The sequence below is a fragment of the Emydura macquarii genome, unplaced genomic scaffold, assembly GCF_026122565.2.
Source record: "Emydura macquarii macquarii isolate MOO-44397 ecotype Brisbane River unplaced genomic scaffold, CSIRO-AGI_Emac_v2 contig_2897, whole genome shotgun sequence".
NCBI lineage: Eukaryota > Metazoa > Chordata > Testudines > Chelidae > Emydura > Emydura macquarii.
In genome coordinates this window covers 1,427,788-1,452,924 of record NW_027133034.1, presented here as the reverse complement: position 1 = coordinate 1,452,924, position 25,137 = coordinate 1,427,788, and the positions used below count along the sequence as shown (strand labels likewise).

Genomic DNA, 25,137 nt, shown 5'->3' with positions numbered 1-25,137 from the left:
CAATGGAGCTGCATAAGTGTCACTAAGATCAGAATTATCCTGCTATGTGTAAGCACCCTCAAATCAGGAGAGAACTCTAAATGTGCTGCAGTGGTACGTGCTATAGTAGTCAGACATGGGCATGTAAGGGTGCATTTTCAACCTTCTTTCCTTTCGTTGGGTTAAGTCATATCCACGCTAGTAATTTAACATGGATTTTGCACTATCTCCTAGTATTATACATTGAGAGGGCAATCAAATTCAAGCATAAAGAGCCATGTACTGCTTCTGATCCAAGTGCACCACTGCCATTCCTGTCAGTGGGAGTTCTGTGGCTATGGCTCAAGAGCAGTAACTGGCCTTGCTACTTTCTTAGAAATCGCTCAGTCAAGCATTTTTAAAATGTAGACCATCTGCTCAAAACCCAGTGTGATTGATCCATGCTAAACTTTTTCTTACGCAGTCGCTCTACATCTATTAATCGTGAACTTAAATATAAGTATTTTCTTCCTATTTTTCCCCCCTCTTTGTGGATAATAGTTTTATTCCTTTTGGTTTTCACATGGAGAAAGAAATATCTAGTTTTTGCACAAAAAGTGTATTAAAAATGTCTCAGAAAACGACTCCATGCTGATTGCATCATATAAATCCTAAGGTATTCCATAATGTTTTGCACAGAGGATGATTTTTGTCTAAAAATAATTTTATATAAAATAATTACTATAATAAGATAAAGATTCTTGTTACTTATAATAAGCTCTTGTTTTCTGGGGCGGGTAAGAAGCCATTAATACTTTGGAGTTTCTGTTTAGATTAGATGGGTAAAAATATTACACTGTTACATTGTATAGCAATGTAATATATAGATTGTAGGTCCCGGTGTTAGTGAAGAGTAGCAGTGTTCTCTTTTCACTGGAAAAATGTATAGATTCATGCTGGGTAAAGCCCTTATAGGCCCTGTCTACAGTAGAGGGAAAATAGTGTTTTTATAACTAGCTGGAGACAAGTTCAGCTAACCAGCTTCAACAAACATTGTTGATTTATGTGCACACAGCAGCTTTTAACATAACCCAACCATGTCTGGATGTTCACCACTACCATGTTAATATCTGTACTTTATGAGGAAAATCTTTGCAGCTGTCCCATAGTGCCTGAGCAAGAGGTAAAGTGCCTGGAAGACATGGGCATGCATTTAAGGCAATGCACTCTGAGGTACGCAGAGAGCAGGGAGGACAGACCACCAGCCAAACTGATTACATGGCATATTTAAAGGGACTTAGTTACACTACAAAAAAACCAAAACAAATTATAACAACAAAAACGCTGTACCAGTGATGGAAAGTTTACTATTTGCTACTTTAGGGTATGTCTTCCTTGGGGCTGGAACGTGTAATTTTCAGCTTAAGGAGACATACCTGCATTAATGTTGATCAAGCTAATCCACTAAAAATAGCCATGTAGCTGCATTCTCATGAAGGGATTCGCTGCCCAGAGTATGACTGTCTGAGACCCTGTGTTCATGTCCAGACACTTTCTTTTGTTTTGCAATATTTTACGGTTGTCATAAAACATTGGGTTAGTCTTGTATTCATGAGTTATCTAGAGTGGTAAATAGTTAATTCTGTCAACTGTTAAAACCAGGACAGCAGCAAAAATCCAAACAAGATAACACATGCAGTACAGATAAATCTTCCCCTTCTCAGATATGACAGTGATTTTAAAGTATTAACATGTTTGTTTGTTTTTTTAAAATTTTCTTTCCCAGTGTTGAATTGGATCCACATGTCAGGGATTGTGTTCAGACATATATTCGGGAATGGCTGATTGTGAATCGAAAGTAAGTTACATATTTGCAAATAAAATAGCAAATACCTTGCTGTATCTTATTTGGTAAAGTAACATGTGTTGTTATAACTAATCCCACAGAAGAGAAATTTGAATTGCTGAAGGTAATAGTGCATTTTCAGTGCAATATTTCAACATTTTTGTTCTGTTTGGGAAGATGTATTATAGTTAAAAATTCTTGCTGTTGTTGCTGCTTACTATTTTTTTAGAACTTTAACAGAATAAATCCAGAGGAAAGCATTTCATGTTAAGTGATGAATGTTTTCTGTACAATATGAATGCTGTATTTATTATACTACTCATTTTTAATTGCCACACAATGAGCCATGTGAATCTATTTAAATAGATTCATGTACTCACTTTGGGAGGAGATGTGAAACTGAGATCTTGATTACTTGTGGTCATTAAAATTCCTGTGACACCATTCACAAAATCCTGACCAAATCCCAAATTGACTAATCATATTCTCACTTCTTAAATTCCATCTTCCCTCTCCATATGATAAGGTTCTCTTCATTTCCTGTCCTAAATTGTTTTGTGGTTCTGCTGTCTGCTGTTAGACTGTTTTTCTGTTTCACCCCAGGGATGATTGTAATGACTGGTGGATGAAGGGAATCCTTGTTTGTAGGTTTCGTGTTGTTTAAGTTTGTGAATTGTTTTGGGATCTGTCAGGGTAAAAATCTCTAGATAAATGTCACTTATATCATTATAAGTAAGATGGGGTAGAGAAGCAAACTGTGTATTTCTATTGAGTTCAAATGTATATACACAAACTGAAGTGTTCACATAAGACAACTGTTCCTTAGGATGTGTTTACATTGCAATCATGGGCTCTGATTGCAACTCCTGTAGAGATATCTAAACTACTTGGATACTGGAGCAGTCAAGCTGCAGGGGCATGAGCTTCACTGTTTACTAACTGCACCAGGAATTACTCAGGGTTCCAGCCAGGTTTGGAAAGCCTGTGCTGAAGTTTGTGCTGTCACAGCTTCACTGTTCTGCTACCTGAGCCAGCTAGACTAAAGCTAGCTCAAGTATGTCTCCCTGAGCTGCAACCAAATTCTGTGATTGCAGTGTAGACATATCCTTAGTTTGAAGGCTGTAGTGTAGGCAATAGAGCTTTTTAGAGTCTGTATTTTTAAAATGTTTTTGTTTCTCAAAATGCAATTGATCCTGTGTCTCTGAAGATTTTGGGAGAGATGGAGAAGGAATTATATCTGTCCTGCTGGTTTAATTTATAAGGTTTGGCCACCTTTGTAGGTTTCACCAAAGAGCCAGGTTTCAAAGGCTATTTCAGAATCCCTTATCAGATAACAGGAGATTGAAATGGTTTTTTTTGGACAGAAGCCAGAAATGTAATTTATGGGCAGACTTCTGCTGCTGCCAGAACATGCCCGTGCACTGGAAAAGTTTCTTGTGGAATGTATCAAATGATCATCAGGATATACCAAGTGCAGTTTGTTCAGGACAGTATTGGACGAGTACATTTGCTGGATTTACCTCATTCAGCAGTGGAGCAGTTAGTGATCTTTTTTGTACTTAAACTAACGTATTTGATATTATCAAACTAAATGGAAGCACAATGTCAATTGAAGTTGTGCTCCCTGTGTTATTTTTTAACCTCTACTTAGAATGTTCACATAAACTAATTTCCAGTGGCAACTTGAAAGAGAAATGCAGCGTCAGAAGCATAAGCATGGGTTCTGTGACACTGTCCCTGTCGCACGAGCAATTGACTGAAGTCATATGATGGTTAGCATATTGTCCGAGTCAGCTGCTTCATTTCAGAAAGTATTTGAAGCAGTTTCAAAGCTATCTGTTTCCTCACTTTATATGGGTCCATGCAATTCAAGGTGCAGAGTCAGTGGCTTACTTTTTAAGAGCCCCATTGGCCAGGGCCAGAGAGTTGCTGAATGCCTCCACTCCCATTAACTCTCTGGAGGAGTACTTTAAAAAATGTTAATGGGAGTCACAGATAGGATCTGTGCTGTACGTTCCATGGGTGTCCAGGCGGAAGTGCAATGTTTGTTAGCAACTCCCTTTCTGGCAATTTGTAAATTAATCTGAACATATGGTTAGGCTAGGCAGAACTCCATTTTTATTTTTTTGTAATTTTGATGGATAATAGTGATTTTTATTTTTAAGGATTTGAATTTTCGCAGTTACAGGAAACGAAGGGCAGGGCTAAGGTTAGGGCAGCACTGACAGCGGGTCTGCAGGGAGCTCCCAGCACTGACAGCAAGCCGACAGGGGGCTCTCAGCACAGCCGAAGGGCCTGAGTCGCCTGGGTGCAAGGTGAAGTTGAGGCTGTGTTCCTGCTGGGGAAGAACAGACACCCCCTCCAGAGGAGGAGAAGTCACTGGTTGCATGGAAGGCCACCCCACTGCTGAATAGCTCCTGCCTGGGGAGGGCCCCTGTGCTCCCGGTCAGCGCAGTAGTGAGCCGGGCTGCAGAGAGCTCTCCACACAGCTGCAGGGCGGGTGACCAGGCTGCGCTTGCTGACTTCGTTGTTGGATTTTTTTTGTCAATTTCTGCATGTCAGGAAAAGTTGGCATTTATCGACTAATGACTTAAATTGAATCTTAGAAGCCTAAATACAAATACAAATTTTAAAAAAAGGGAAGGTGGGATATTGACACTGTTTTGCTTGGGCAAGGAGCAGTAAAAATTTGACGTCTGTCTAGAACCTGTCAACCCCCAAATGCCCCAGATTACACCAAAAAAACCCACCAACCACCAACCAATCAAAAGAAAACATTAATGATGTTCAGATTGCAGAGTGAAACACTCAGACGCGTGAAATGCCAGCTGAGGTTCTGCAAACAGCCTTAACTCTGGTCCTTACTACAATACAAGCCCACATTTCTGTGTCCAGCCAAGCTGTGCATCCCTGATCCTTAGAGCAGCTGAAGGCCAGTTTTATTCTAAATGGTTCTGCAGTTCATACATAGACAAACCACTCACTAAGGCTAATAGGAGTTTTGCCTGCATAGGTGCTGGACAAATGGGCTTTACATTCTCAGGAGATTTGGAGGATTCCTTTACACAAAATGAGGCACTAAAGACAGGTTAGCAGTGCATTTCACAGTCAGTATCTACGATACACAGAGTATGGATGCTAGCTAACTGAGACTCCCTTTACCAATTCTTGTTTTGTAAATGCCCTTCAAGTTAATGCCTCATTTGATCTATAAAGTAACCACCTTGTGAAATGTGTCTGTGTACACAAATGGGTGTGTGTGCACAAATGGGTGTGTGAAATGTGTCTGTGCACAAATGGGTGTGTGCACAAATGGGTGTGCACAAATGGATAGTGAGCAGTAAAGTACTTGAGACAAACAATACCACATATAGAATATTACAAAATGCTCTGATGAATTGTGTATGTATAGATGTCAATGGAGTCATACAAATACTGTTTCCTATATACAAGCATACTCAGACTTATTGTATGTTTTACTACCTTGCTCATCCAGGTAAAGGGAATTATGGATATGTGTTTTTTGTGAACAATTGAATCAAAACGTTTGAGGAATCACAGTAAGAAATTGGAGCCAGGAGATCTAGGTTCTGTTCCTGAGTTTGCTACTATCTTGCTCTGTGATCTTAAATACATTACTTAAACTATATATTGGCCAATCTGTAAAATGGTAAATAATAATACTCAACTTGGAAGGGCATTGGAAGGGCATTGTGAGGCTTATTTAATATTTATTAAGTACTTTGAAATCCTCAGATGTACAAAAGTATTTTGCATGTGTGCATATTTCTGCTGTGTATATATAATTTGTACATGACTACATGGATACATGGTTGCCTCAATGCTGAGCTGAGAATGAGCTGTAATGCATGTCACTCAAAGGCTGCTCTAATTTATGTCTGGCTGACAACAGTTCTTTGAGGGAAAGTAGTCAGGGCTCTCTCCTCACCCACTTTTCCTTTAAACTGGGAGCTGCAGGGGGTGGTGATGTACAGCTGAAAGGAACCAAAGAAGGTCATAAGATCAAGGGAGCAGATAGAGGGGTGGCAGAAAAACACCCTTCAGAGATATGGATTTATGAAGAAACTAATGTCATTTGTCAACTTTCTCCTAAAAGAAATTGGAAAGTTCCTGTGGAGAGAGACAAGAGGGTGGAGTGGGGGCGGGGGTTGAAGAAAAGAAAGAGATGTAGAAGAGGCAGCAGAAATTGTTGGACCAAGATTCAATCAGGGAGGAAAAATACAGATGCTTGAGGGCATGTCTACACTGCAGGCCCTGCAGTAATTGATGAAGCAGGATCGATTGAATGGGTCGTGAAGACCCACTCAGTCGACGGGAGATGGGGTCTCCTGTCCACACCAGTAGTCCACCTTCCCAAAAGGAGTAAGGCTGAGTTGACGGGAGGGCGTCTCCCATCGACGCAGAACCATGAAGACGCCACGCTACGTGAACGTACGTAAGTCTCCTGTCGACTGCCACTGCCAGTGTAGACCAGCCCTGAGTCTACACTATAAATCTCTATTGGTATAACTATGTCGCTCAAGGTTGTGAAAAATCCACACCTCTGAGCGATGTAGTTATACCGACCTAACCCCTGGTGTAGACAATGCTACAGGAGAGCTTCTTGCGTTGACATAGCTACTGTCTCTTAGGGAGGTGGATTAACTAAGCCAAGAGGAGAGCTCTCTCCTCTCGGCTTAGAGCATCTTCATTAAAGCACCACAGGACACAAAAAAGGGTTAGACATTTATAAAGGTAATAACATCCCAAGTTCTATTGGGCAGAATACTTTTTTTTATAATGGACAACCCTCATTCTTCAGGACGTAAGCCAACCACTAATTTCTGAGGCTCCCCATTGCAAGTTTTTTCCATAATTGTCCACTGAAGGGTTCTTGCCTGTTATTTGAATGCTGGCCACCATCTGTGACTGGATAGCTGGTAGATCCATAACCACTGTCATTCCCCCACCGTGAATGGGACTGTGATGATGGCTGTGGGGGCTGCTCAGCCCAGAAGCAGCTGTAGCAGTCTGGGAGGCTTGGTTTTTACTCCTTAGTGTGAGAGTGTCTTCTTCTGGGGCCCATGAAGAATTCAGGGCATGGCCCAGTAATTTGGACTGTTCACTGAAAACAGAGTTAATTGCTTTGTGAATGTTAAGTACCATCATGTGGTGATATTAGAACAACTTTTCAAAATGAGTATTTTCCATGAAAATTTTTGGAGAAGTGGGAAGAAAAAAAGGTGATTTTTGGTACATTCTATAATTTACAAGAAAGTTAAGCACTTGAATAATTAAAACTGTTTATCGAGGTTTTGGTGGTTTCTTGCATTACCTCCAGCAACAATGAAACCTCTTTTTGAATGGTAGGAACTTTAAAATAAAACAGCTTGGAGTTCCTGTCTTTCATCCTGGATGATTAAGGCAATTCCATAACAAGGTCACACTCAAGGAGAGCAGGGATGTCAAGAAATGGTATCTTCTCTTTTATGACTTCATTTTTCATTCTCAGTGAACTGGTAAACAATTAAAATTCAAACACACTGGTGCATATAATTTAGTTACTCCCAAAATGTAATGGGGGGGAAAAAGTGTCTTCCTGATCAGTAATTACTTATTATGACTTATGCAAACCATCAAGGCATTAAGGGGCTTAGCTGTTGCTTTGGAAAGGTTATGGAAAGGAAGCTGAGCAAATCAGAATATTGTAACTAAGAGAGGGAGACTGGCTACAAAATGTTATTATAGAACATGTCAAAATGTATGCATTCCTGATATGGCACTAAAAATGTCACTCAAATACTGGATAAATATCATGCTGAATGTAGAAGACTTTACTGTTAAAATTATTCAACAGAGCTTTGACCTCATTGATTTTCTGTTTGTCACTAATCCTGTTTCATGATATCTACTTCCTTAATCCTACTTTCTCTCTTGAACAATGTTATAAATGAAACCATGACATGGCTGCAGTATTTGGCAGAATTGCCAGCAACAGCAGGGAATAAGTAGCACCACAGCAGCCTTACCCAAGTACAGTAGAATTGTGCTATGGAACCTGTTGCCCGCTGAGTTAGGGTTTAAGCTCGCTGTGGTTTAACTCTTCTGATCTGCAGCAGTTCATCATTTTATGCTTCCTTTTGCTTTCCATCCTACCTCTTTATATGCACTTACTTCAGCCCGAGATCCTGTTGCTTGTCAAGATTGTGATACTTAAGCTGGGAAGTGAATCTGGGAGAATAGTAGTCTGTTCTGTTCCGGTTTCTGACAATTAGTTTGCAGTGTGCCAGCAGCAATGCCATTGTTAGACATTTCTATTTGTTTTCTGCAACTAAAGGCCACTGAGTGGGTAAGTTGAGGGTAGATAAAACTGTGCCTGCCTTTTACCATAACAAACACAGAGTGTATTGGATGTGCTACATGGAATAAAATATAAGGGAGCTCCACTTTACAAAAGCAACAGGTGTCTTAGGGCCAACACATTTATCTGTGCATTGTATTGAGAGGTCATCTGTGTAGCATAATGAGTGGCCCTGGAGAAAAAGGCTAAGAACTCAGGAGGTACCCAGTTTGGTGTGCGTGCTGGGACCAGGCTGCTCCTGACCACAGGTCTTTCAGCATGTAATATTGGCCTCTCAGAACGGTCAATAAAGATCTCATTCTTACAGCTCTGAAGGTTACTAAATACCACTTCGGAATTAAGAGGGAATTGTGATGTATACTAAGCATTTGAATAAATTGTACTTTTTTAGTCAAACCAAACAAAACCAGTTCACAACATAAAAGTTTGTTTGCTTGGTTAAAAAGGTCACTTGGTTTTTGGTCAGCAACTTCTTTATCAGGGTGTGGTCATTTTCAGTCCATGATTATACTGAGCACAGCTCCAGCTTCTGTGTTCTTTACTGCACCACAGCTTGCTGTTCTAGATCTGGGATGCATGCTGGTTTGACACCTGTGAGAAGGTCTTTAAAAATAAAATAACAAGAGATGCCATCATCTCAGCAATGTCATTGTAAATCCTGGATTTATTTCTATGGCATATCCTAACCTTGTTGAGTCAGCAAGGATAATATTTTCATTGTGATGCATGGGAATGTAACTCATGATTCCTATAAATATTAATGTGGGCTAAGCAGATGAAACCAAGACAAAAATACTTATATTAAATCAGACCGACCCAATGGCCTGATTTACACCCAAAAAGAGTACTAAATTTGAAGTATAAAGATCACTCCACATGATCATTCTCCCTATTTTCATTTGCCACACCAATTAGCAGGATACAGGGTTCTAGTAATTAGAGAGCTGGAAGACACACTGCCACCTTAGCTTGGACTCAAGAGGTACAGTGGGTTGGAGATGGTACTGCAATGTTAGCACAGCTATTTTTAGCATTCTAGTACAAGCCCCACTAGCTCAGGTCCGTCTACCCAGGCTGAGAGGTTTGCTCCAAGATGCAGTGTAGACATACCACTTAGGTACTACAGTGATGATCATGACAAAAGAACCTAAATAAAATTGAATGAATTCCAACAGCATGAATTACTAGTGGCATGTCACATCCCTCAGCTGCTTACACCTCTGTAGAATAACTAACTTAAACTAGTGTAACCATCTACACTATCATTGAATATAACCCAATCATTAAACCTTGTGAGATCCTAATGCTGTAATTTGTCAGTTCACTGAATGAGTTCACTAGCAATCCGTAGTAAGTGAATGCTTCCTTCTATAAAGTATACTACAGCCTTCTATAATAATATGCTGAATTGTTGCTGTGTCACTATTATAAGCTGTAGTGTTGGAACCCTTATCGTAAAACACTTGTCATCAGTGTTTGCTGGATTTACAAATTATTGCATTCTAAGGCTTTGTCTACACTGACGGTGGCAGATCGATTTATCCGGATCAATTGAGCGGAAGTGGAGACCCGCTCAATTGACCTGGAAATCGACGCTACTAATCCACTTCCACAAGGTGAAGTAATGCTGCATCGACGGGAAGGCATTTCCCGTTGGCACAGCAAACTCAAGACACTGTGGTAAGTAGAAGTTAGGAAGTCGACGGGAGATATGCAAGCTATATAAAGTATCTCCTGTCAACTGCCGTTGAATTTGGCGGCAAGTGTAGACATAGTCTAATATACTGTATTATGGGTTATGTCAGCGCATTCTGTATCCTAGGATCTGCTTGACACCTACTAGTGGTTCTTGTTTAAAGTGCACATTCCAACACATCCACTAATAAATTTCTTTGTTGTGCCTCTTTTGCACTTGATCACTGTGGTCATTAAAGTCATCTTTTGTTGATAAAATTCACAGATGGGATTTCTTATACAGACTTTTCTTCCATATCCAGTTTTAATGATTTTAAGACTAAATAATCACAATCTATTAAATTATTTTCTTGGTTATTGGATGTACTACCACATGCTAGTTATTTTTCCTCTCTGCTTTTATCTGGCTTTTCAAAAATCAGAGTTAGCGATACGTTTCCTACTCTGTATAACTGACAGCCTGTATTTTGAAATGGAATCTATTAACATGTTTTAGTCCGTATTGAGTTTTATTGTTTACACTGTACAAGTTCACAGTTTGAAGAGGCTAAATAGTGCTGGCTACTTGTGCTGTGTTGCCTTAGATGTGTCTTCAGGCAAAGTGAATTGAAGCTGAGGTACCATAACAGTAGTTCAGAAGGGACCAGTTTCTAGTGTGTTCCCTGTAATGTAACTACACCAGCAGGGAGCCAGCTAAAATGAAAACATTGCTAATCAGGGCTCCAAACCTTCAAATCACTCCATGTGGGAACTGGAGCCTGTGAAGAACCTTGCAGGATCTGTGCCCATATCAGGCTCTTCTATTAACTACAGTGGGTAATACAGTAGAACCTCAGAGTTATGAACACCACAGTCACGAACTGACTAGTCAACCACACGCTACATTTGGAACCAGAAATATGCAATTAAGCAGTGGTCCAGACCAAAAAAAAAAAAAAAAAAAGCAAATCAGTACAGTACTGTGTTAAACTACTAAAAAAGTTTAAGAAAAAGGATTTGACAAGGTAAGGAAACAGTTTCTGTGCTTGTTACATTTAAATTAAGACGGTTAAAAGCAGCATTTTTCTTCTGCATAGTAAAGTTTCAAAATGATAGTAAGTCAATGTTCACTTGTAAACTTTTGAAAGAACAATCATAATGTTTTGTTCAAAGTTACGAACATTTCAGATTTGTGAACAACCTTAATTCCCGAGGTGTTCGTAACTCTCAGGTTCTACTGTAGCTGAGTTGTGGTGCTCCGTTCTTTGCAATACTGACATACACAAATGTTCCTTTTAAAAAATACTGTATTATGAAAAGAATATACAAACAGAGCTGTACCCCAAATAAACATTGCATTATTTAACCCATTAAAGCAGTGCCGTGCTGTCCTCATTGTGCAATAACACTTCAAACTTAACCTTTTTTTATTTACTTTTTTTGTTTTTTATTTTATTTTCATTAACTATCACTGCGTCCTGACTCGCTGGCATGTGTTATTAAAGAAACCAAGGAAATTCAGAAATTTGCACTTTTAAAAAAAAAGGATCCCGAAAGGATTTTCATAAGACCCTTCAAAAACAAACATTTGAATCGGAAACGTTGGATTACAATGATGCAAGCTATCAGGTATTGCTCTTCATATATTTAAAAGAGATTATCAAATATCATACCTTCCTTTAAAGAAGGCTCCCTAACCAGTATCGTTATTTTTATGTAATTCTTGGGGTGTTGTTTGTTTTGCAATATAAATTTAATGCGCACGTTTTCTATGCATGTGTGCCTTTAAGGTGAAATTCTGTAACCACTGTTTCTAGAATGGAAGAAGGTTAAGGCAGGCTCATAGCATTGATGAGTAAAAGTCCCTCCAGGCACCACCCTGGCCCACTGCATCTCAAGGGGTGTTGACTTCAATAGCGGGCAGGCTGTATTGCATCTGCGAATGTCCCCCTGAATTTTCAGTCCCAGTGTATGCATGTACATGCAGCTTTGGAGCTTAATCTTGCACCACTGAAATCAGTAGAAGTTTTGCCATTGTCTTCTGTAAAAGCAGGGCTCGCTGGTGGAGGAGGATGAAATATGCTGGGTCACTGTTTCCTTTGACTGCACTCAATGCACACATTTTGGACTGTACTGGTCTCCTGTTGGAGTGATAGACAAGGGAAGAATTTAATTCTTTTTTTGCCCCCTCCTTAGAGACATTATGTTGCAGAGGTGGCTTTCACCAAGGTCATGAGCTACAGCTGACATAGACCTGGGATAAATTTAGCCCAATGTAGTTAAAGTTACTGAGTACAAACTGTATTACTTTTGTTCTTTTTTAAAAATTAACCGATGCAATTACTGGATTCCTTTCTGTTTTAAAAAGTGAGCGCAGATAACTCTCCACCACCATTTTTTACCATCCTGTCATCCTTCTTGAGCATAGAGCCAAGTTAAACGAGGAATTGCTCAGATCACTAGGCTTTCGTGTCCAATATAGTCTCAGCAACTCATGAACTGACTTCCTTCACACCTCCAAACTTTTGAGAGTGGGACTGGAAGGAGGGGCAAACTACAACTGGATCTTCCACTCCACTCCTAGCAGTGGGACTAAGGAAGCTCCCATTACCACCTCTCTCTAACATTGGGACCAATGAAGAAGGTAACTCATGGCCGAATCCTCCCAACTCCTTTCCAGCAGCAGGACTGGAGAAGAAGAGGCACACAGACTGGCTTTTTCACCACTATCCTAACTCTAGCAACAACCCAACTACACAACCAGAGTTTTTACTTGGGGTCCTTTAATCAATAATGCCAGTAATGGTGACACCATACCCAGTACAGCTCCAATCTCACACTGTAACTCCCAGCCACAGTGCAAAGAAATTTAAATGATACAAAGTGGTCTAAAAGTCTTCAGTAATGCATAATAGATCAATTTTACAAAGTAACTTTAATATATTATTATTTATTTGTGTTGCGGTAGCACTTAGAGGTCCCAGTCCAGAATTGAACCCCCTTTGTGTTTGGCACTGTACACATGTAACAAAAGCACTGTACCTTCCCCAAAGAGCTTACAATCTAAGCATATGATGAGAGGCAACAAGTGCCAAGTACAAGGAAACAGAGAGGACTGAGTCATGTAATCAACAGTGGTCATAACACACAGTCTGCCTACCCATTGCCACATGTTATGTAGGCCTCACCGCAGAGGTAAGTTTGAGGAAATATTTGAAAGCGGATAACCCCAAGTAAAAACAAGCTCTGTGGCTCCAATGTCCAAGTTATTGTTTTTTGTCTTGTGTCTCTCCCCAACAGGCAGCTCCTAGACCCTTAAATGTACTCTGTGATGAGACTGGACGAACCACCCTCACATCATGTGACTTTGATTTACGCAGCCTGCAGCCTGATCCACGGCTAGAAAATCTGCTGCAGCATGTTAACGTGGAGGACTTTGAAAGGCAGAATGAAGAAGCACGGCGAGTCAATAGGCATGCAGAGCTCTTTGCCCTCTATCCAACCGTAGATGAGGTGAGCTCGTGGACTTTCAATCTATTTTCTTCTGATGCTAATAAATATGGGAATTAGGGCTCACTGCAGAAAGTAATGGCCTTTGGGTCTGCTGATCCAAGGAAGCTCCCCAGGCCTCTCTGGCTACACAGCTACAGTATCTGCTCCTTAGTCAGAGTTTTCTCTAGTGATGAGCTATGGACTGATATGCAGATGACATTTTGTATTTGGCTGTTGGAGTTTGACTGTGAGTGTACCAAGCATTGGCTGAAAATATTTGCCCATATTTAGTATATTAATCAAGTCAAATTTTGATTCACCCATTCTTTTACTTCCACATGGGATAGGTATGTGTGATACAAGTTTAAGTAGTAAGGACCAGAGAAATTCACCCCAGTATAGAAGGCTATAAATATCTAGGGGAACAAATGTGTCCACTCTAGCCTTTACTAATGTGTTAGGTACCTCCCGTTAATTGACAATCAGTTAACAGAAGGTAAAAAAGCCTAGTGGAGATTAGGCTGTATCTTCAGTACAAAATAGGGGTCAACCTTGACTAGCTACATCTAGGTAAAAACTACTTTTGCCTTGTCTCCATTAGGATTTTGCATCGAGATAGCTATCTTGATCTGAAAACCATATCATTTTTTGCAATGAAGATAAAGCCTTCAACTCTTACACCCATGCAAGGGGGAAGTTTGGATGACAGTTTGAGTGTGTATTGTGTTACAATCAGGGTGGGAATTCTACCCATTAATATGGCCCCTTTATATCAAAGGGTTTTCTTGGAAAACACAGGCATTGTGGTCAAATGTCCAAATCTGCTTAAATTATTTGTGATCACTTTGTACTAGACATTGTACAAACACAGAATAGTAGTGGGTTCCTACCTCAAATTAAATGTCAGATTTTATTTTCTGGCTTGGGAGAGGAAACACTCTTCAATTAAGGCAATAAATAGTGATTGTTTATAGTAATTGTCTATCTGGTTATACTGAGTAAGGGTTCCATATAGAATTAATAACTGCCTAATAATGTGGTTAATAATAGGAGGATGCAGTGGAGATACGACCAATTCCAGACTGCCCAAAGGAACATCTGGGCAACAGGATTTTGGTGAAGGTGCAGACTCTGAAGTAAGTGTCTTTCTGTTCCTCACAGGCTTCATGTGACCATCACATGCTTATTCTTTTGTGGTGTAGGAAACTTGTTGCAACATATTTCTCCAGGACCCATTATAAGGCATCTTTAATGTCAAAGGTGTGTGTATCGGGGTGGCATCCACTTCTCACGAGCTCCCCCTGACCAAGTGCCTGTCTGCACCTCTCTCAATTTGTGGTGACCTCTGTTGGTGGTTTCTCAGACAGGTGTCAGTGACTGAGCCCTCCAGCCAAGTCACATGCACAGTCTGTATGTGAAACTGTATACCTTTCGGGGTATACAGTCCACCAGGGGCCTATCCCACTACCCCTCTGTTGTATTTCTGGAGTCCTCCCTGGGCTCAGTTTTTAAATAATCCTGGTTCTGGTATGGAGTCATACCTCCAGGGCTTTCTCCCTGGAGACACTACCTTCCTGCAGCCCTTCCTGGACTCAGTCCTTAATCAGCCCCTCAGCCCCTTCTTGACTAGACTTCACATGGTCCCTTGATCCTGGTATGGGGCTGTGCCTCCTCCCTGGGGACTCTTCACCCTTTCTGGCCCCAGCAGTTCTTCTGTCTTCAGTCCCAGTAGCCAGCCAGGAGCTCCCTCTTGCTCCCCTGTCCTTGCCAGCAGCAGGTCTGTCCGTGGTCCTGCTGCTCCTTCAGCCAGCCAGCAACAAAATCCTCATGCCTCTAACTCCAGGCAGCAACTGAGTGACTTTGGCCCTGCAGCTCCTTTTATGTGAGTCTGCTGGACCCTAATTCTCTCTGCAATCTATCTCATTGGCTGATTCCCCACAACCACTCTAGGCCACTTGGAGGACTTCTCTTCTGCTCCTTTCTAAATTGTGCCAGCTGCCTGGAGAGCTGTTATGGCAGTCAGGGATCATCAGGGTGTAGGAATGTTTTGCCCATGCCCTCTTTTTTTCCAGCTACATCTCTTATGCCAAAGGCTGGGAGTTGGAGTGGCATAGGAATCAATATGCACTGGAGGAGTCTCCTACACTGGAGGAATCTTTCACAAGGCAGATTTGCCATCTGAGTGCGAAAGCAGATTTAACAAACAAGAGAACCAGACACCTTATCTCTCTCATGGTTAAAACAAAAATCCCAGCCCCACAGATCTTCCAAAGTTTGGGATAATTGGGATCTGGATGTCTCATGCCCATCTCCACTTTCTTCATAAAGGAAACAACAGCCAAAATAGAGCCTTTACTTTTGAATATGCACAGTCACAGGCGTGAAGTGTTAATGATCTGTATCTCTTTCCTCAACAGGTTTGATATAGAAATAGAACCCTTGTTTGCATGCATAGCCCTCTATGATATCAAAGAAAGGAAAAAGGTAAGGTGCAGTAGAGCAGAGCAAAGGACAATAACAAAACATTAATGTAATGGCTAATAACAGTTTGTTCTTTCTTCAGATGAATTTCATTGAAAGTTGAAAATACTAGGACATTTGGCTCTGTATTTTATATTATTCTTTTGTGACTTGTTTTTTGAAGTTACAATTTGTGGTATATTGCCAAAAATAGGCAATTTACCCTTGTTTACTGGAAATATGGTAAAAATCCACTGTCGTGCTTGTTCACCTGGAATTAACTTGTATGAAATGCTTGCAGCAGATCTTCAATTTACATAGAGCACGTTGCACAAAAAGATGTTGTGTAGCTATTTGTGATCCCCTCTCTGCAGAGCTGGACTGCAAATTGGTCAGACTGTGAAAAATTAAGGACCTAGTCCTGCAGTGTACTGAGACTGCTGTGAGGTGCTGAGTGCCCTTAACTCCTCTGGGCCCATTAAGTTTAGGGGTGCTCAACACTTTATGGATTTGGATCATAATGGTCTAACGCTGTATCCATTTAAATCAATGGGAATTTTATATGCATGCAAACTTGAATTTCTGTAATGATTTTGCAGTTCCAACTATTGTTTTTATTTTTTTAACTCTTGTTATATCATACCTTCTGATGTTCTCATGTTTTATCCTTTGATACACTTTTGCTTTGCTTTGCTTTGCTTTGCAGTGAATAACAACAAATAAACATATGGGAATTTTGTTTTTTGTGGTTTTAAAGATCTCTGAAAATTTTCATTGTGACCTGAACTCAGAGCAATTCAAAGGATTCTTGCGATCTCATACCCCGTGCATTGACTCATCTAGTCAGGCAAGATCTGCAGTATTTTCCGTCACTTACCCGTCTTCTGATGTCTACCTAGTAGTAAAGGTAAGTCACAATGGCTGTATTATTCTGCTGGTTTTCTGACTATGGCTATGATTTGGGTTCATGAAGATGAAGTTTTTGGAGAAGGTAATAATAATCAACAAGAATTTCTTGTTGTTTAGTTGTTTAGAGATATGTTTAGAGATAACTCTGATATCAGAGGCGTAGGAACCTATACACATCTCTCAGCCACACAAACTGACAGCTATATTGCTACTCAGTATACTAGTCCTATAAACATTTATAGTTTTCTGTGTCACTTTCCAAGAGAAATTTAAAAGCAAAATAAAATAAGCCATTTGATTTTGAATTATAGTTAATGTTTTTAGTGAATTACAGTTAGTGTTGATTTGATGTGTTTATGTATTTTTTCGACTCTCTGATTAAGTTGGTATGAGCTGTTTTTTCATTTAGAATACACTAACCTTTTCCTGATTTAGTACAAATGCAGTGACACCAGATTGGAAGTTCTGCTATTTACTACTTTTTTTGCTTCCTTATTAAGCACTGATGGGAGATGGGAGAATTGCTATGATGGAGAAAATCATAGAAAAAATCAGAGAAAATCACAGGCATTTTATATTATGTATTTGTTTAATTTGTTAATGGTATTAGTACTGGGCTAGCATTGTGAAATAGTCCAGCTCTTTCATACTGACAGAGAAGCAAAAGATTATATTTTTCTTCATGTATGTTTTTTTTCTTTTATGGCTTTCATATTTTTACTATATTTTGGTAGATTGAAAAAGTCCTTCAGCAAGGAGAAATTGGAGACTGTGCAGAACCCTACATCGTTCTGAAAGAAAATGAGGGTGGGAAGGTATGTATGATACTGCCATGATTGTTAAATGCAAACAAAGGAGGGGGGAAAGCAAGGAGAATAGATATTCCAATTAGAATCTGCGAAACAGTTAACAGAAAAAGCCTTTTGTTATCTATGTGAGAAAATTCTGGCTCATGTGACTGGTTGAAAAAATCATGAGATGATGATGTATGTTTTTATTGTTTGCTTCCTCTGAAATCAATAACTAGAAAGTTTTGAGCAATGTCAACCAACCAGGAGCTGAATTTTCAAAGTTTGGCAGACACAAATATTTACACCACGTGTGGACACAAATAATTGATTTGTGTGTGTAAATCATCTGGTTGTGTACATGGCCAGTTAGGCACCATCTCATCAGATGTCTCTTTATTGGTTCAGTTAATCATTATTTACCTCTCAGGAGGGGCATGATAGTGTTTCCTGGACTTCTAAAGGTATCTCACCTTTAGGCACTATGAATAGGGGTGCACATACTCGTGCTAGCTCTCATTGAGTTAGCATGAATATAAATAACAGTGTAGCTGCGGTAGCAGGGTAGGGACAGCGGGGAGACGGCCTGAAAATGGAACACAGGCTACTGCGACTACACTGCTATTTGTACTCCCACTAGCTCAATGAAAGCTAGCATGAGTACATGTACACAAGGAAGGGGATCACACCCCTAACTCATAGTGTAGGCGTAGACTTAGAATGTCAATTTCAGACAAAGAACAGTTATAATTCTGATGAAGATATTCAGAACAGAATATATATAATAATGACATATATTGACTTGTTATGGTGAATATCAAGATTAATTGTCACCTGAGGTGAAAATCATGATATTCATGGAAACAAGGTCAATAAATACCTTGTCATTACTTGTATAAGAAAACTTAACACATTTTTGAATGAAAGGGAAGAGGCAAAGGTTTTTAACCTTAACTCTGAATATGGAAAAACAAATCTGTTCTGTAAGTGTATGGTAACCAACAATTACATCGCAATGACTTTGAAGGCTCTGTGGCATAATTATTTCATTATAGGCTTTTAAAATGTTTATTTTTACTCAACTATGTATATATAATTACTGACTCTTTTTATATAACGGGTATTATTTACTCAGCATTATGGGAAGGGGGGGACTTTATCTTGTACCTTTGGGCACTACTTTGAATTTGGACCAGGTCAGTAGTAACGTTAAAGCTGTTGTAATCTGACTACAGTTCAGTGACCTACTGTACATGACATGAGTTACCTGTGCCACATTACCTCCCAGATACCGTAGTGGTAAGCACTTCAGAGACAGAGGATGAAGTTCACCCCTGTGCAGATGGGTTAGTACAAGGCCTGTACAACACTGAAGTCCCATTTTTGAGGATATACGTTGACTTAAGTGATGCCTAAACTGTGTGCTGGCTCTCTTTACAAAGGTGAATTTCATCCAGAAAGAGAGAAACCATCTTTGCATTTGCATGTACTGGAGCGGTGTTATATAATATGTGCCATGTGCAATTAAAAGGACTCCCATTGACTTCAATAGTCATTGCATTGGGCCCTGTATAAACAGAATGGAAGAAGGCTGAGCATACACATTGAAAATTGCCTTCACATAGTCATAGTCAAATTTAGGCCTTTTAATATGTTGTATTTCCTCTCCCCTCCCCCCCTTTATTCTAGAGCAAAGAAAAGGCTGAGAAACTGAAAGCCCAAGCTGAGTCGTTCTGTCAGCGTTTGGGGAAATACCGCATGCCTTTCGCCTGGGTTCCCATAAGCTTAACCAACTTCTTTAACATTTCAACACTTGAAAGAGAACTACCCGAGGCAGAAGGTTTAAATGGTAATAGTTTAAATATTCTAATTAATGTAATGTTAATAGGGTAACCATGTGTTGTTCAATCAAAGTGTTGTCTTGACAAGTTTTGAAGTTAAGAACTGCTCAGCTTTCCCTTCCCATCCGCGTAACAAGTTGATATGCTCATCAGTTGGAGCCCCTAAATGTGGTCTTATGCACGATCTACATAGTCCCACTGCACACATTCTGTGCCTGACTTTGATTCCACACCGGTTTTACAGCAGTGGAATGCCATTGACTTTAGTGGGGTTACTCTTGATTTACACTGCTGTAAGATCAGTCCTTTTAGACTTCCACAATGAATAGAAGACCTAGTCAAGCGACATCCAACAATAGCCCCACCTCCCATCATGCTATGGGCTAAAGAAATGAATAGCATCATGCTGAGTAGCAGAAATGATGTTAATCTCAACAGAATACATTCTACACTTACTACTTTGTTTCACATAGCCTTACATTGAGTCGATGAAAAATACAAATTTAAGGTCTTTTGATGTTCCCTTGAGATAGCAAGGTGCTTGCAGTGTTTTTAGCACTAAATTCAGGTATAGTTGTCATGTTTTATGACTTTATATCAAAACAAAATAAGATGAATTGTTTTAAAACATAATTTACATTTGAAGGGAAAGGATCTAGTGGTGAAAAAAGAATGCTACAAGGTAGAAGATTTTCTGAGAGGAGCCTCAATTCAGAGGACAATTATGCTGTGACAAACTTCAAATCAACCACTCTGACCATCAACACCTTTTTAAAACAGGTACAGTATGCTCTTTATTTTAGAGTGTGTGGAGCTTTATATCATGCTGGTAAACGTGCTAAAGTGAACTGAATTGAAAAAATGCTGCTCAGTGTTGTAACTGAGGAACAAAAGGATAATTCCCACCAAATAAACAGTTTGTCTTGTGGGCATATCTAATTCATAAAAGTAGGTAACAATACCTGCGTATACCACCCTTAGAGCAGTATTAATTTGTCTTTCTCTTGACAGGAAGGAGACCGACTCAGTGATGAAGACCTATTCAAATTTTTAACTGACTATAAGAGATCTTCCTCCTTGCAGAGAAGAGTGAAATCCATCCCAGGTATGGAATGTATTTAGGATGGGATGAGATATAGGCACCTAACATCAGTAAACTCCAATGAAAATCTCAGCCCTCCTGTGCAATTATCACCTGGGTTTTTAGGGCTATAATCTGTGTTACGAGGAGCATTTTTATTTTATTAAGGACTTTATCAAGCCAGCCATTAATTTTTGACCGGCTAATTTGTTCACCCTGTCAGACAGAGATTTATTGTTAGTTTTATACTCTAAATTAGTTTGTTTTCATCAATAATTTACAGAGGGTTCATTCAGTTTTTTGGTTTTACCTGAAATTTTTGAGAATGGGATTAAAGCAGACTTCTCAAAATCCTTACTGGTTTCCTAATGCCTTTTTAGAATGGATCAGAGATTGGGTTGGGGGATTAAAATGTTTACTCCCTTTCCATTTTAACTGACAGTGTTAATTAAGCAGAGGCAGAAATTGAATTTGGCCTCTCACTATGGCTTGACCAACTGGTGCTTTTTTGTGATGGTGTCCTTGTGCTCCAGATTTTAAGTTTTCATTTAAAATACGTTATGTCTCTAGCCCTTGTGCTTGATAAGAAACATTCATTTAACTTTTTAGAGGTTAACTGATGCAGGGATGACTGCCCGGGTCTGTAGACAACCTGAAACAGCAGCTCTGGGCGGGGTGACAAAAGCTTTGATGTCATGATAAGTTCTCCAGTGACTGAATATCCAGCAAGACCACCTTAAGGACCTAGCCAGAGGTCAATCTGGAAGGTGCTTGATCTGTAAGAAGGCCATGTCCCTTTCAGATTTACTGTGGTGGTGATGGTGGTGGTGGTGGTGGTGATGATGATGATGAAACCTGAAGAGAGATTTTATCTTGGTGTGTAGGGATATATGTGGATTACTTCCCTGTGTATCCAAATAATAAAATACTTTCTCCAACCAAGATTTCTTTCTCCTGCAGCCCTCATATTAAAACCCAATTCATTATTTCCTGGTTACTTCTTTTGATTTTATGCATATTTGGTTTGGTTTTGTTCTTAATTATTTATTCTTAATGATGGGCTGAGCTTTCATGTAATTTTTTTAAGGATCACTTAAATTGGAGCTCTCCCCAGCTTCAGAAGTCCTGAGTTGCTGTCTCACCCCTGAGTTATTACAAGTGAAACCATTTCCTGAAAACCGCAGCCGTCCTCAGAAAGAGATTTTGGAGTTCCCAGTTCGAGAAGTATATGTTCCCCACACTATTTATAGGTAAGAAAAACAGATTTTTTGAAAACCATTAAATTCATATTCCAAAAATGATTAATGTATAATTTTTCTCAGATTCATAGAAATTTAGAAATTGAAAAGCCATGTTAGGTTATCTAAGCCTGTAAAGTTACAACCATTCTTTAATCTCATTAGCCAATACAAGATACCAGGCCTATTCTATGTTCTCAAGTATATTTTCCAGTCCAATTGTAAATGTCTTGAGCAAAGTGTTTCAAAAGTGTTGAGGAACCAGCAGCTCTCATTGACTTTAGTAGGTGCTCAGATGATTTTACATAGGTACCCATATATGAATTTAGGAACCTAACTTTAGGCACCCATTTTTAAAAATCTTAGTCTTGGAGTTCTGACTCACAGTCTTTTTTTCTAACTAGAAAATCCCACTGACCATCCATGGAAAGCAGGGCCTAGAATTTTAAAACGCTCATGACACAAGACTAATTGTATTTTCATTTGTGATTTTGTTGTATCCTTTATCTTGTCATATCATAGGAATAACTTTCACAGCATTGGAATATATTTGTACTGAGCACCTTTTGTAGTTACCAAGTGTCATCTAACGACCCAAAGATGCAGTTTATTGCTCTGTATACTCCATGAATAAGATCCCTTCTTATATCATATCATTCCGTAAAATGTATTAGTCTGTTCTGACTGATTTAAAAAGCTGAAAGTTCTGAAGAGTACAAATCAAAACAGGTCCTATCATTTCTTACTAGTCTGGCAACACATTAATCCTAAATGAGCTATGAATACTAAGGGAATATTCTTCAGCACACTAATGTACTGTATAGTAATGCTAATAATACACAAGCTAGAGATTTGTGAATCAAGGTATGTTCTCGGATTATGTATAGATTTAGCTCTAATATTTGTATTTGTTTTTGAAATTTGATGAAAGACAGAGAACATATTGAAGAATTTAAAAAAAAAATCAACATCTGAGCATACTCTAAGGGACTGGGACTTGGACAGCAGAGCCAATTTGATTAGCAGGGGAGACATGACTATCAAGAATGAGTCAGGGAGCGTGATGCTCGCTGGGGGTACCCAGGTGTAACAGGGCGCATCTTCACTTCTGCCCTCTTGCCCCTCAGAAACTGTGCAGACTCCACTAGTTGTGCATTCACAGCATCATTTGAGTTCCCTCCACCAGTATCACTACAGACCCCGTTCAACAGTCCATTTGAAATATTTTTTTAGTGCTTTTGGCCTTCTCCTCAGGACCTGAGGGAAACAGGACCTCTCTCTTCCTTCCCTGCAGCTTCCTGTGTGACTGGGCTCAGCTAGCCCTGTTTGCCATTCTTTCTCCCCTCTGCATTTCTTCTTGTGCCTCTTTATCAGATTTGGGCTGATGGACTAATTGGCTCTGTATCCCAACCAGCCTGCCAGCCTGCTTCTCTAATTACCTCAGTCAGCTGTCTCTGGAGCACTAATTGGCATCTAAGTGATCCGAGTGCAGGCTCACCTGTTCGCTCTCTGTACTCTGTCACACCAGGGTTGTGAGGCATCTCGCTACCACCTCTCCTCAGCATGAGGAAGCCTTGTCTGTGCTTGCTGTGGGTCAGCTCCCCAACTCCACTTGTCACGAGCAACACAAGCCCCTGTCTTCTATGCCTCCACAGGCCCTACATTCTCTCTACAGATTAGCAATAGGCACACTCCAACCGTCTCTTTGGAGTGCCCAGCTCCAGTTCCTCTGGATGCTTGTAGATTTGCTTGCTCCCAGATTTGCTTCTCCCAAACTAACAGTACACCCCAGTTTACACCTCGGATCACTACTCTGCTTAACACCCAGAATTTAAATAAGATTATAGTGAAAGGAAATAACAGTTTATTTAACAAAGTACAGAGATTCGAGTATAGCAAGTAGAAGTATTGGGAAAAAAAAGGTTACATGTAAAACAGAAACATTATGTGCATTCTAGAGCCTAGACTTAATTAACTAGATACTTGTCTGTTTTATAGAGCAATCCTCACCCAAAGTCTTCCCAGCATCTTGCAGCCAGACTTGGCTGTGATCATCTGTTCATGAGGCAAGTCACACTGCCAGCTTGCTTCCTAGGTGAAAGATGCATGATGTCTCTTGGTACACTTGTCGCTATCAGAACAGTCCTTTGTTCTTTTTCATAGACAGGACACCCCCTGCAGATTGTTTTTTCCTGGAGCCTTCCTCTCTTGTCCACTTTGCAATCTTTTAATCAGCATCTGGCTCTGTATGCAAGTAGTGAGACACACAATGACCAGATAGGGAGGGAAGCATCTGCTACCTCCTGCTCAAAAAGAACTTGTTGCCTCTGGATACCTGCCTTAACGCCAAGGTTTTGAGAACATAATTTCCAGTATAGAGACTTAACTCCTTAAATACTGTACTATCTGTACATACCTTTCAGAATGATTGTAACAACCAGTGGGCTACTGGCTCTTGATGGAAACCGTACATGTCACCCTTTAGTGAACTTAATATGCATATATCTGACCCAGGGAATCCCTGTAAAGCTACGCATCCCTTGTGGCCTCTGACAGGTGGCACCCAGTGATTCCTGAGTCAAAGAGGGACAAGAAGCTGAATAAAGAAATGGGAAATTTGATAACTTTTTTAAGCCAAGTGGCAGAGATCCAGGTTCTCTGAAGGCAGGAGAGAGGGCAAACAAAGGCCTTGTAGAATTTAACCCTAAGAAATCTATGTTGACAAGGTCACATTCTGAGATTAGGGTTTGCTGAAGTATGTTAAGTAACCTAGTAAATTGAGTATATTAATTGATATTTAATATCTGTATTTGTGCTGATCTTTGTCTTTAGTTGAATTGATTAGTATCAGACAAGGGATGGGTGGAGACATAAGGGAAATAGTTCATTGTTTATTGTTGTTTGTTGTTTATTTGTATGACAGTAGAACCTCGAGGCCTCAGCTTAGATTGGGGCAGGGATCATTGCGCAGGGCATTGTTCTTACACATAGTGAGAGACAATCCCTGTCCCAAAGACATTACAATCTACATAGACAAGACAGACAAAGGACAGAAAAAATTTTCATAATTTTATGGATGGGAAAACTGAGAGCTTGTCTACACTTGAAATGCTACACTGACACAATTGCAGTAGCACTTCAGTGTAGACGATACTAGGGGTTCTCCCGTCGAGGTAGTTAATCCACCTCCCTGAAAGCTGGTAGCTAGGCTGATGGAAGAATTCTTCCATTGAGCTAGCGCTATCTTCATTGGGGATTATGTCATCTTAACTATGTTGCTCAGGGGGTGTGGATTTTTCACACCCGGGAGTGATATAGCTATGCCAATGCAAATTCCCAGTGTATACCAGCCATAAATCACAGGAATATTAAGTGAATTGCCCAGGGTCACACAAGAAGTCTGCATCAGAATCAGGAACAGAGTCAGATCTCATAAATCCCAGTCCAGTGTCCTTCCCCTTATTACCCTACAATGAGTGTCTGACTCAA

General features: G+C 39.9%; 1 protein-coding gene across 1 annotated transcript in view; it reads left to right on the top strand.

The window, feature by feature from the left end:
• Positions 1–25,137, top strand: part of DOCK8 (dedicator of cytokinesis 8) — a 107,683-nt gene that overhangs the window by 7,578 nt on the left and 74,968 nt on the right. The window contains exons 3-13 of the mRNA XM_067569331.1: positions 1,745–1,816; positions 11,345–11,468; positions 13,140–13,352; positions 14,382–14,467; positions 15,749–15,815; positions 16,549–16,698; positions 17,435–17,515; positions 19,178–19,337; positions 19,976–20,109; positions 20,341–20,434; positions 21,498–21,660. Coding sequence (XP_067425432.1) covers positions 1,745–1,816; positions 11,345–11,468; positions 13,140–13,352; positions 14,382–14,467; positions 15,749–15,815; positions 16,549–16,698; positions 17,435–17,515; positions 19,178–19,337; positions 19,976–20,109; positions 20,341–20,434; positions 21,498–21,660 — 1,344 coding nt within the window. The remainder of the gene's footprint in view (positions 1–1,744; positions 1,817–11,344; positions 11,469–13,139; positions 13,353–14,381; positions 14,468–15,748; positions 15,816–16,548; positions 16,699–17,434; positions 17,516–19,177; positions 19,338–19,975; positions 20,110–20,340; positions 20,435–21,497; positions 21,661–25,137) is intronic.